Source organism: Macrobrachium rosenbergii, chromosome 3 (genome assembly GCF_040412425.1).
Source record: "Macrobrachium rosenbergii isolate ZJJX-2024 chromosome 3, ASM4041242v1, whole genome shotgun sequence".
In the NCBI taxonomy this organism is placed as follows: Eukaryota; Metazoa; Arthropoda; class Malacostraca; order Decapoda; family Palaemonidae; genus Macrobrachium; species Macrobrachium rosenbergii.
The window spans coordinates 45,182,538-45,196,476 of record NC_089743.1 but is presented as its reverse complement, the minus strand read 5'-3'; the positions used below and the strand labels follow the sequence as shown (position 1 = coordinate 45,196,476).

General features: G+C 38.0%; 1 protein-coding gene across 1 annotated transcript in view; it reads right to left on the bottom strand.

Annotated features, from left to right (window-relative positions):
- The window catches only part of LOC136851097 (eukaryotic translation initiation factor 5B-like), a 77,579-nt gene extending 64,743 nt beyond the window's left edge, over window positions 1-12,836 (bottom strand). Inside the window, exons 1-2 of the mRNA XM_067125071.1 lie at window positions 12,409-12,836; window positions 6,536-6,827 (exon numbers count right to left, since the gene is read on the bottom strand). Coding sequence (XP_066981172.1) covers window positions 6,536-6,827; window positions 12,409-12,836 — 720 coding nt within the window. The remainder of the gene's footprint in view (window positions 1-6,535; window positions 6,828-12,408) is intronic.
- Window positions 12,837-13,939: the final 1,103 nt, after the last annotated feature.

Genomic DNA, 13,939 nt, shown 5'->3' with positions numbered 1-13,939 from the left:
GTGGAACTCGGATCCAGGAACATAACGAAATTGAAAAGAGGGCGTTAATTGCATACTCCTTTTGTCTCCATAGATATGGTGAATGTTTCCTGTAGATTATCGATGCTTATTTCAATGTTTTAAGACTTTTTTTTTCAAATGGCAATCGTATTGTTTTATCACCCTATTTTTCCTTTCGTGGAGAACTCAGCCATTTTTTTCAAGTGGCAATCGTATTGTTTTATCACCCTATTTTTCCTTCTTTCGTGGAGAACTCAGCCACAGGCAAGAATTTTTAATCGAGTTAAAACCTCTGATGGTAATATCTCTTCGTAAGCAGTCAGTGTTCAGTACCGTGCATGTTATCATTTCATTTCGCAGGAATAGTAGTAGAGGTAGTGATCATAACAATATTAGCATTATTATTATTATTATTATTATTATTAGCAGCAGCAGTAGTAGTAGTAGTAGTAGTAGTAGTAGTAGTAGTAGTAGTAGTAGTAGTAGTAGTAGTAGTCGCGCCAGGGTACTGCTAGGTACTCATCATTATGAAGACTTTTAATTTTGAGCACGATTATTATTATTGATTTTTTTAGTAATTGCTCGAGAAATGTTTTCAACCTGTACAGCCGCTGACTAAATCCTTTGTAGTTTTAGAATATTAAAATAGTCTGTCTTAAAAAATAAGAAAAACTGAAAAATTCGTAGATTTAGAATGTTAAATGTATATACATTAAAAATATAGCCAGAAAAATTTACTTTTAAGATATTGAAACATTCTACCTTTAAAAATATAAGCATAAAATCTATGGTTTTAATATATATTAAAATATTCTCCCTTTAAAAATAAGATAACCAGATAAAAAAAAAACAGTTACGCAACATTGATTATAGGTCGGCTGAAAGCTCCTGGGTCCATTGTGTCGTTATTCAATAACCAGGGAGGCTTTTGTGACTCACACACATACACACACACACACACACACACACTCTCAAATAACCAGTTGGGTACACGGCTTGACCCCTCCGGACTCAGGATAGCTAATGGTAAACGAATCTTCATTACTTGCCGTGCTACTTAATCACCAGGTATTGAGTCATGATCCTACGTGGAAGGCATCCTTTCAGTGCATCTTTGCAAGATGTGAACGAAAGTTACTTCTGCGTTAGTTTTAATATAATGCATTCAAGAACGTCGGCTTCAGAAGACAAGGTGCCAATATCAAATGGGATTCCGCAAACACACAAGCACACGTCACTTCCCTTCCGACATTTTTAACGGTATATTAGAAAGCGAGTCAGACGGGGCATGCGCAAAAGCGGACGACTTCCTGATGCATTTGCGACCCAATATGGCGATCTCACATTGCAGGAAAAATATAAGGAGAAACTGCTGTCTCTTTTCGTTACCCGGTTTTTTGATATCGAGATAGTGTCGACTTCTTTTTTCTTTAATCTGGAAACATCTCTGCAGGAAATGTTTACTTGCTAAATGTTCTTTAATGCTAGTGGCAAGCACTTGCGTCAGTGGTAGGTCATACCTCCATTTTTAGTTTTCTGTAAAAGAAAACTATTGTTCCGGCTTTGTCTGTCCGTCCGCACTTTATTCTGTCCGCACTTTTTTGTGTCGCACTTTTTCTGTCCGCCCTCAGATCTTAAAAACTACTAAGGTTAGAGGGCTGTAAATTGGTATGTTGATCATCCACCCTCCAATCATCAGACATAAAATTGCAGCCCTCTAGCCTCAGTAGCTTTTATTGTATTTATGGTTAAAGTTAGCCATAATCGTACTTCTGGCAACGCTTTAGGATAGGCCACCACCGGGCCGTGTTCATGGCCCGCGGCTCATACAGCATTATACCGAGACCACCGAAAGATAGATCTATTTTCGGTGGCCTTGATTATACGCTGTAGCGACTATACAGAAAACTCGACTGCGCCGAGGGAACTTCGGAGCATTTTTTTACTTGTTTGTATTATACGCAAAACGTCCATTGCAAAGAGTATGGTGACTCGAAACCAAATTGTGCTTGATCTCTGGCAGACAAAGCAGTAGACAGGATGTCTTTTATGAGGCATTAAATGTTATGTAAGCAACAGAAAATATTTGCATGCAATGCATGGCGTAAGAGAGCGGTATCTACTTTATTATCTTACAAATATCGTTAGATGTTTGTTTAAAACTTTCATCAGGAAAATAATTCAGGCAATTTTTGGAACTACAAGGGAATTCCTTGGAAATATTTGTAAAATGAACAAAAGGAAAGAAATTGATCAGCCAAAAACCTGAAAGAAAAATGTTTTACAAGGGAAGGTGAATGTATATTATGAATTAAGAATTCCGTCATTGCTTGTGAGAGAGAGAGAGAGAGAGAGAGAGAGAGAGAGAGAGAGAGAGAGAGAGAGAGAGAGAGAGAGAGAGAGATAGACTGTCAATCAAGAAAATTTAAACAAAGATCTTGTACGAGGAAAGGTAAAAGTATTATTGATATCGAGTTAGGTCATTGTTTGTTGGCTACATGAGAGAGAGAGAGAGAGATTGTCAATGAAGAAAACTTGAAAAAGATCTTGTACCAGGAAAGGTAAAAGTATTATAGATAACGAGTTAAGTCATTGCTTGTACGAGAGAGAGAGAGAGAGTAGATGAAGAAAACTTTTAAAAAGCTTATATAAAGAAAAGAAGAAAAGTCATTGCTTGCGAGAGAGAGAGAGAGAGAGAGAGAGAGAGAGAGAGAGAGAGAGAGAGAGAGAGAGAGAGATTGTCATTCTCATGTGTAGAAAATATTGAGTCAATAGTGCATTAACTAATGTTATTATAAAATGACATTTCTTTTTCACTCCAACCTATCAAACATTTTTTTTATTCATTCCAAGCAAAACAGACTATTTATTTCTATACCCAAACAGGCCGGTTTTTTTCTTATTTCAAGCTCAACAGTCGGACAGGTTTTATTATCACCAGTTCTAAAAAGCTGATTTATTTCCCCAGCCACACAAACAGATAGTCTATGTTTTTGTTTTCCAAGACAGACAGTTTTTTCGCCCCCTCCTCGTAAAAAGTATGCTTTTTTCACATTTAAGCTCGTGTTTTATTTATATTTTTTTTTGACTGCGTGACTGCTGGGCTTCAGAGTAAGTGTCAAATCTAGCAGCAGAGTTTTTTTCGCTCCCTTCTCGTAAAGAATTTCTCTTAGTCCCAAATTCAAGTTTTTCGTATTTGGCGGGGGTGGGGGGACAGAATGACAGCAGGGCTTCAGCGTAAGTGTCAAATATAGCAGTGAAAAGGTCCAAACGTAACAGCAAGAGTTTTTTCCGCTCCTTTCTCGTAAAAAGTATGTTTTTTCCTTCAGAGATCAAGTTTTTCTTTTCTTCTTCTTTTGAATGAGTGACTGCAGGCCCTCAGTAAGTGTCAAATTTGGCAGTGAAAAGGTGAAAGGTATATCAGCGCCAAACTCTGATCTTATCTGGCAAGAATCCACAGATGTAATCAGATTAGCTATCTCTCAGCGCTGTGCTTGACCCCGTCAGGTCAATGTCATCCGTGAGGTGTGGCCCGTGGTAAGAACCGCAGGGTACCTACCAGTGTGTCAAGGACGCACAGAGAACTCATTAGTGCCCCGTGTATGATATGCTCTGGAAAATGCGACGTGCGACCAAGTGTCCTTTTCCAGCCCAGACTCGTGGAGAGAATGGTGGGGCTTAAGGATGTGGGAAGGGGTAATATGCCTCTTGAAGGGAGGAAGGCTATGAATCAGGGAAAGCAGAGGCAGAAAGAGAATTCCAAAGTTGGCTACGGAAAGGTGCAGTTTGAAGATTACCAGGTAAATGTAGAAGAGGTTGATTGACAAACTCTTGTATGTGAATGTTTAGATCGTGTAATTTAATAAGCTTGTGTGACTCTGCTTTGTGTGTGTTTATTGTTTGCATTTGACATTTACATTGCATGTAATTACGAGTGTGTCTGTTTAAACGACTGTCATGAATGTTATTGATTTTGGCTCTCTCACTGTTTTTAAATCCGTCTGTTATTCCAAAACTCCGCATGCTGTTATTTGTATGCATTACTAGTGCTACTAGGAAATGCGTTTGTTTATTAGAGAATTTATACGCGAAAAACATGCATAATTATCGATGTTGGTTTGTGATTGGTTGTTAAATTTTTAGCAAATTTCTAGGTTCACCGTTCACATGTGATACTAGTGTGTCTGTGTTAGTCTTTGTTACTGGGCGCGCGCGGGTGTTTATGTGCACGTTTTTTTTTTTTTTTTTGTGGATGGGGCAGGGGATGGGATTTATAACTGTGGTATTGTATGTTTCTGTGTGGTTAAATATGAGTATGACATGTTGGTATGTGGTTTGTTATGATATCAGTTGTAGGCACAAGAATACTTATCGCCTCTGATTATATTGCATGTTGAGTTTTTTCTTTTTCTTTGTTACAAGATTGTCAGCAGGTTTACTATGAATTTGTCTAGCGAGAGGTTTCTGCATTTTATACAGTTTGTCCGTAGTTGACATATGATATTTTCATTTAAGTATGTGAATTTGTGAATGTGCTTTTATGTGCCCTTCACGAGGAGGTTATCATTGTAATTGTGTACGAATGTATTATGTTATCTAGTGTCATTTTATGAGGCAATCAATTCATTTATATTTGTTACAATTTATTACTAAGTTCACGTGGATGATCTAGATGGATAAGGTTTTGAGACTTTTTGTCAGTGATTGGAAATTTTTTAATGAAATGACAAATTAAGACGAGACCTGTTTTAGACAATAGGTAGTTGCTTGACATAACTGTTTATTACTTATTACGAATGATTGTTATCACTTCCTGTTGCACTTAGATCTTGTTTTCCAGTGTTATCCAAGTTTCTATCCTGTTTCAGTCTTGATTAATAGAATATAGACACACACACACTATATATATAGTGTGTGTATGAGATATATATATATATATATATATATATATATATATATATATATATATATATATATATGTATATATATAAGGATATACAGTACATTTTTATATATATATATATATATATATATATATATATATATATATATATATATATATATATATATATATGTATATGTCAACCACACGAATATCTCTCTCTTCTCTCTCTCTCTCTCTCTCTCTCTCTCTCTCTCTCTCTCTGAATCCAAAATTCTTATGTCAAGACAACGATGTTATGCAATGTTTGTTGATTCTGAAACACTGAAAAGAGCAGCTGCAAGACTTTTGGAAATCCTTCGCGCATCTTGAATCGGTTAACCTTTTTTTGTACTATCATATTCTTTCCTTTCTTTTCGTTGCTGACATAGGATTCTAACTTCATGTTTATACAGCATTTTATACAGTACTGCATAACCTCCTTTTCAGTTCGCACTATGCCATAATCATCTAGAGTTCAAGAGCTTCTTTTGCCTCAGATTGAAATCAGCTGTAAGTGCTTTGGTGTCATTTGGTTTCTAGGCACATTTATAACAGACCTCTGTTTTTCATGCAATCCTCTTTCCCCTTTAGGAGGTAGTGCCGTCAATGCCACCTCTCGTGGTGCACTGCAAGCATCACCAAAGGGTGTTTGCAGCGTCCCATCGGCCCCTAGCTGCACTCCTTTTTTATCCTTTTACTTACCTCCAATCCCGCTTCCCTTTTTCGATCATACTGTCCAACCTCTCTAACTATTACTTCTTAGTGCAGCTGTGGGGTTCTCCCAGTTACACCCTTAGATCCTATTACTGAAAATTCACCTCCTTTATGTAGTGGATCTCTGTATCTCGCTCTCCAACCACGCCAGCTCCCTCTTTTCGCTGCCTTAAGCGATGAATGGCCGGAAGTGCCCCAGCGCTTGGCTGGACGGCCTAAACTTCATAAACATATCAATCGGTAAATCAATGCAATTATCTTTAAATACTTTGGCACTTATTGCATTATAAGCCGATTGTAGCAGACTCCTTTTGCTCTGCTTCACATTTATCCTCAAAGTACACTACTTCGATTTCCCTTGTTACGGGCTGCCTAAGGGTAATAATCTTTGCTGGCATAAGGCCACCATAAACCGAGATAACAAAAACTGGCTCCCTTTGCTTTACCTGGCAGTGCGCCGCCTTGATACAAAGTGATACTACTTTAGTTATAAAACCAATTTACACTACCCTGGATATTCTCACGACAGGACATAATCACCTTTAAATGTCAGGACTCATTATGCTTTACAGCAATTATATATAGAAATGGTTTGTCTCCGACTTCTTCCTAACACAAGCTCATCAACCCTCTGATCAGTATTTATTTTTATTTTAAACCAGCAAACTCATCCTAGCGTGACCCTCAAGGTCTACAGAGTAGCTGGCCTAAATATTTTAAAGTAAACACAGAGCAGGACACTTAAGTTAATACTTATTACTAATTAGCTCTTTGTTCTGAAACACTCTCATTATCATATGCAAATTTCCCTCGCCTTCGCCATGCCTGCGGGACCCCAACAGCCTACAAGAAATAGGCCTAAAAAAAATGTAGGCTCATTCAACGGTATATTTTTACCTGCATGCCTTCTCCCCAAAGCAAAGGAGGGAGTGTGGAGGCAGTATCAGGGATAGGGGTGATGTTAGGGGAGGTAAAGGGTGGTCCCTCCCACCACAGTCTGTAGGGCTGGGGTCCGGGGACAGGTCCTCCTCGGATGGGGCATCGGAGTAGGACCCCAAAAAAGAAACGGTGCTTGAGTCCTTGAACCTCCTCCTCCTCTTCCTCCTGCTTGTTCAAGGCTTCTTCTTCTCCCGGTTTTTTGACGGCCGTGAACTCCCGTAGGCCTAAGGCTCGTCGTCGTCCGGTTGGCCTGAAAACGGGTCAGAAGTGGGGGGTGAAAAAATGGAGGACCGTGGGCTGAAGGAACCTGGTGACCGGGTGCGTTTATTTTGACAGTTTTGGACCGAGACATTTTGGGGTTTGTCCGTTACAGCTGTTGACGGGTTTGGATTACTAGATTGAGTTCGCTGGTTTAAAATGGAAATAAATACTGCAAGGGGTTGGTGGACTTATGTTAAGAAGTGATTATATTACAACATGAGCATAGCCAGAGTAATTTAGGGCGTCTGTTTTATAACCAAATTAACACCACTTTGCATCAAGGCGATGCGAAGTAAAGCAAAGGGAATCTGTTGCTGCACAATTTACTTGTTCAGAATTCTTATTTCCTTTCAATATTTTGAGCAATATTCTTGCAAAATATCAATATAATTCCTTCACTACTACAAAAAAAACTAGATTTAAAATAATGAAATGTTTAATGAAACAAAGAAAGGATTCCTAGAGCAACTGTGGGGTTTTTCTAAGTTTCACCTGTAGATCCTTGTACGTCATCTTTATTTTCTGGATCTCTGTATCTAGCTGTCCAACCACTTCGAGCGTCTCCCCCTCCCCTCTTTTCAGTGTCTAATATATTTTAAAATACATACTGTAAGTAGAAGGAGGCTCTAATTCCATAACAACATCTGAGAAGTGAAAACAGATATGGGAGTGCACACGGGAAATAGCTATAGCCGAATACCGAGTACGTACGACAGGAAATAGATCGTTTCATTCAAGGCTTAGAACGAGAGCGACTAACAAGGTATACTGTATGTTCAGTGAAGACTTGTTAGCCTTCAAAAGTCATTAGCTTCTTGTATTTGTTATCAAGGTACACCATGTTTATATAGTATGCCCTCCTCTCTGACTAAGTGGACATAGTGCTGGCCTGGCAAATCACAGGTCAGTGGCTCAGATCAAAATAAACTTCATGTTTATACAGTACGGTATGCCTCTGTGACGGTGGGTATAGGGCTGGCCTGGTAAAGCACAGGTCAGTGGTTTAACTCCCCAGAAGAGGTGTTTTTGATATGTTACTGATTTTAATAAGTAGAGAAACAATAACCAAGAAAAGTAACATAGATGTAGTCAGTATTATGATATTATCAGTCATAAAGGAAATAGTGGGAAAAATGATAACTGCAGAAGCATTGAAATACTCCAGAAATATTCGATCAACACAGCTCCTAAGAAGTCATCAGTCTTAAGATTCACGAGTAACAAACACTGTAACGTAATAATTAAAGAAATAGGAGACGTGAAAAAATGATAAAATGAAAATTGTGAAAGAACGAGCAACATATATATATATATATATATATATATGTGTGTGTGTGTGTGTGTGTGTGTGTGTGTTTGAAAAATAATTAAATATGTCAAAAAAAAATGGAGCTGGGGTGAGACTGAAAGTATACCAGGCAGGAGTATTTCCATCAATATTTAGGCCACAATTCAAAGTATGGAATGGAAGGAGGTAGGAGAGGTACAAGGAAGAATGTCAGGGGGGTTGCTCCTGATCACAAAGAGAATCCCTTACAGGGAAGTGTTGGCAAGAGACAGTGGTCTACACTGCCCTAAAATGGAAAACTGCAGTATCTGCAAAATTTTCGAAATTGAGGTATGCCACCTATTGGGGTAGTGAAGCACTAATACATAAGCTACTGCAGTTTCAGAATGATTCTTCAGTGCTTTCCACGAGTATTTAGGGGTCCCATTTTTTCAGTATCTGCAAAATCAGTAGTAAGACAAGGGAGTATCTACCATTTTTCTCAGTTTTGTAGCCTTGCAGATACTGCAGTCTTCCATTTTAGGGCAGTACAGTCGAGCCAAAATGAATGCGAACATGGCTGTCGTTAGCTACATTGCCAGACTTCTTCCTGACTTCTAATCCGACTACAGTTGCTCTGCATCCCTCAGTTCGGGGTTCTTAGATCCTGTCATAAAATCCGACTTATCTGTCAAGGGCTGTCCAGAAGAATAAGATCCTGACAAGGCCGACTTAATTTACAATCTTGCATCACTTGAGTAGCCAGTAACAGTATTTTCTTTTATCGTATTGCATCATTTATTTTCATCAGTGAGTCTGGGCTAGATATTGGGCATTTGTATAATTCACTCAGATGATTAGAAACTAATTCATCCTTTTATCAATACAGTTCACTGTGTGAATTAAATTCTTTTAATTTAGTGTCATTTTTTTTTTTACCATAAATCATCTTTTACTCGTCATCAGATTTCAGTTCTTTCGTTCATTTTGCGTCTTCGGCGTTAGAAGCGCAGAACAATAGTGTCACTCTGTTTACCTTTCTGACCTGGTATAAGGAAGATGTGGCAACGTTTCTGCCACATCTACAAGATACTACAAGATATCCCAAATTGGGTCAAAGTTTTATGAATCAAATCTGGGAAAATTGGCACGTCTAAAACGTACATCATGTTAGGATTCATTTTGGTTTGACTATAGTTTACTGAATCGAAAATTAAGTATAAACAAATACTTTGTTCAGACTATACAAGGCTAATCAAGGAATTCATAGACAGTCAAATGAAGGAAAATAGATGTTGATTAGGAGGAGAAAGGAGGATCTGTGAGAAGAATAATCAAGACATACATGAACTAAGGAGTTATGACAAAACCCGAATTAAAAAAGAAGTCATGGAATCAGAACCACTCTAGAAGCAAAGAGACGAAATATATGAAAAACTAAGGTTCATTAAGACAGAAAAAGGAAGAATACCTTAGCAAATTCAAGGTAAACAAAGGAATGCTGATAAAGAAAATGACCATAAACACGATCTAATTAAAGAACAGATAAATGTACAGATGATATCAAAACAGAATGGCGACAAATAGGGAAAACGGAGCGCCAATTCGATTGCTACAAAAATGCCGACCAAGTCAGCAAATTCAGGAAAAGAAAACAAAAAAAAGGTCATGACTGCAGCAAAATTAATGAATTCAGCCATGGATATAAGGTAAAAAGAAGACAGGGAGATGCAGAAAACTGTGTAAAACTACAGAATGAGCATTGCAAGATTCAAACAAACAAAATCCTTTGTAATAATTTCCTTGCATCTGTCCGTAGCTGGCGGATGTAAGGATAGTTGTGAGGACGCAGTAAAAAAAAAAATCTTTGGCTATTCCTTTCCTGAATAATATTGATGCGTTCTTTGCTATTTTTTTTTTATTATTATTGGTTTAGGGTTTTTACAGTCTTCTTTTAGTCGTCCCGTTTCTGAATATTGTTTTCTTTATCAGTCTTTTCTTACAGTTTCTCATCTTGATTTTTATATGTTTAAAGAAAACATACAACTGATGTCCTTTAGTCCTTCCGGTACAGAATAACGTTAATGATATGACTTACTATCCCTTTACAAACAGAAAATAGACAAGTAAAAAATGCCAATCGAGTTTTTTGTATTGCCGCTACGGCGTATAATCAAGGCCACCGCGGTCCATGAAACTTTAACCACGACCCGGTGGTGGCCTATCCTATATCGTTGCCAGAAGCACGATCATGGCTAACTTTAACCTTACATAAAATAAAATCTACTGAGGCTAGAGGGCTGCAATTTGGTATGTTTGATGATTGGAGGGTGGATGATGAACATACTAATTTGCAGCCCTCTAAGAGGTAAATGAGGGTTAAAAGGTTTAAAGGGTTAAACAAGACATACTATTAAGATACTCCTTTATCTTTCCCGATCCTTTCTCAAGCTCTTGACTTGGAAGTAAAGAAGTTTTATATGTACTGCAATGATGGCTATTTAATGACAATTCAGAATTAACTGAAGAGGACATATGTAAGATCTACTAATTGCTGCATTTATTAATGTTTTTGGATTTCTTTATATATATATATATATATATATATAATATATATATATATATATATATATATATATATATAAATATATATATATATATATATATATATATATATATATATATATATATCTATATATATATATATATATATATATATATATATATATATATATATATATATATACTGTATATATATTTATGGTTATTTGCGAAATAATACAGGGTATGGGGCAGCAATTCCTATCCTACCATTTGGTTTTCAGAATGCTATTATGCTTCCCAGCATTCCACATGTGTGAGTATATGATTGCCACTGGCTTCATGTGAAGAGGCTTACCTGCATTGAAAGGGGTATTTCCTCTCACCAAGGGGTTCACAACTTTTAACTAAGTGCTCCTCTGCCCTGGGGTATCTTGCATTTGAACAGCAAACTATCGTCACATCTTAGGACAGACAGTTGGTACTGCTTACTATCAACTCAGTAGCAATCCACAGGAAAGAGACTGATAAGGATTGAAATAGTGAGAAATGTGGAGACACAGAATGAATGGCAGGTTGGTTAGCGGAGTGTTTTAAGATGGTTCGTGTATGTGGAGAGAATGACTATGAAAGATTGAAGACAGGGGCATATACTTTTGAAGATGTAGAAAAGGGAAGAACAGGTGGCGGGAAAGAGTTCTTGGCTGGACTTTCCATCTGCATTACAGCTCAACAGAAAATGCACACTTGTGTATCTGTTTATATATACTGTACATACATTATGTAATATATATATATATGTATATATATACATATATATATTAATATGTATGTGTATATATATATATACTGTATATAAAAGTGAAGTTATAAATTTTAAAGATAGGCAATTCATTTAATTTATATTCATAAATTTATCTCATAAATGTATGATTAAAATAGTTTGAATGAAGAATCAAAGTTCAGTTGTGACCAGTAACAAAATTTTATTTTATACCAAGTTGATAATTCAGAGTTGACGACTGAATACCTTAGTAAATTACACAAGTTATCTAGAGCCGCCCAAAATATACCGCTCAGCGAACGAAACATAACGGGAAGGAAATAGAAATGGTAATAACTGTAAAAAAATTTTTTCGTGTACTCGAACGCGCAAGCATACACAGTCAGAAACCGCTATATCCTTTATGTCCGTTTTGTTCCTCTTCCTCCTACGCCTCCCATTCTGTTCCCCCCCCCCCTCTCCTCCACCTCCTTCCCTTCAGCGTTCCCCTTCCTACGCCTTCCGCCCTCGGATCTCTCCTCTCTCTCTCTCTCTCTCTCTCTCTCTCTCTCTCTCTCATTGCATCCTTCTCCCAAAAGCGTGATAGGATGAGAGAGGGGCGTGTCCGCAAACTTCTCTCTCTCTCTCTCTCTCTCTCTCTCTCTCTCTCTCTCTCTCTCTCTCTCTCTCTCCTTTGCATCCTTCTCCCAAAAGCGTGGTAGGATGATAGAGGGGCGTGTCCGCAAAACTCTCTCTCTCTCTCTCTCTCTCTCTCTCTCTCTCTCTCTCTCTCTCTCCTCCTCCTCCTCCTCCTCCTCCCGAAAATCACAATGAGCTTGTAAAGGAAGGGATTCCTTCTTTGGTCAGTTTGAATCCTTCTCCCCAAAAGCGTGATAGGATGAGAGAGGGGGGCGTGTTCACAAACATATTTCTCTCTTCTCTCTCTCTCTCTCTCTCTCTCTCTCTCTCTCTCTCTCTCTCAGAATTTTCTCCTCTTACCTCCTTCCTCCATATTCTGCTCCTCCTCCCTCATTCTCTGGCTGTGTGCCTGCCGTTACTCGCCCTGCTTTTGTTTCTCCATGTTCTCGACCCTCCCCGCTAGCCCGGGCTGCTGTTGTTGCTGCCTTTGCTGATACTGCTTTTCCTGCTGTTGATGCTGCTGCTTGTGCTGTTGTTGAAGCTTCCTTTGATGCTGCTGCTTTTACTGCTCTTATGCTCCTGCTGTTGTTGCTGCTGCTTTTACTAATTTTTCTGCTTCTACTTTTCCTTCTGTTTTTACTGGTTTTGATGCTTCTGTTGCTGTATTTACTGCTTTTGCTACTGCTGCTATTCCTGTTCTTGATGCTGTTGCCGTTGCTTTTCCTGCTGCTGCTCGTGCTGCTGTTGATGCTCTTTTCCTGCTGCTGTCCTGGTGGCAACAAAGGCATAATAATAGGCGCCCGTTTGGCTTCGTTGAGATAAATTCCGCGATGCTTGTGGCTGCTTGTTTTCACTTGTGTCGTTTTTGCCTGGTGTGGCTTGTAAATCACAAGTTATAGAAAACTATCGGTCATTTTTCTTTGCAGTCAATGATTAAATTTGGGTTCTCTGAACTGTGACTATTGAAATCACTTGCCTTAAGAAAACCGGGTTTATTAGCCTGTCTGAAAATTATCCGTTGAAGAGAACCAGGTGCGATGCCGGTACGGATAAGTTGTATCGTATTAAATGGAATTGATTTAAGAGTCATAAATAGGATGCAATTAAAATCATTTGAATTGTTAATGCAGATTGCGCCTGGTACCGGGTTAGGTTCAGTTACAAGACTTGCTGATTTATAATCTGTGAGCCTTCCCGCAAGGGAATACGTCGTAAAAACATGAGAGCTCCATGAATTGACGTTGGTTTCCATATGTGTGTGTTTTTTTTTTTTTTTTTGGAGAGGGCCGGGGATTTGGGGGCTAGTATGTAGAGGACGGGTTGTTGTCCATCAGGTCGGCATTATCAAGGTGGCCGGGTTAACGTAAAACTTGAAACGATTTAGCATGACAATAAAAGACACTTTAATTTTAACTCGGCGATTCCCTCTTCTAAAGAAGGTATAGAAAGCGCTTGCCTCGATCCCTGAGGGATTGGGCAAGACCCTGCCTGATTACGAAGTATAGGAACAATGAGATGATGATATATACCTGTTGAGAAACCATTTATTTGCCACAAAGGAAAGCAATAACCTGCAGTGATGACGTGTACCGGCTGACTTACGAGCAATCTGAACTCATAAATAGAGCATTCTGGTGTATTTTGGCATGGTGGGCCCACTTTAAATGGCTGATGTAAATGAGAAAGGTGGAGTGAAATGTTTTAAACAACTATGAATGAATTATATCTCTGATGGAAATGTAGTGACAGCTTCTTCATAACAAACTTGATGATTGTAAGAACAATACCAGTCTGTATAAAGCATATATATATATATATATATATATATATATATATATATATATATATATATATATATATATATATATATATATATATATATATATATATA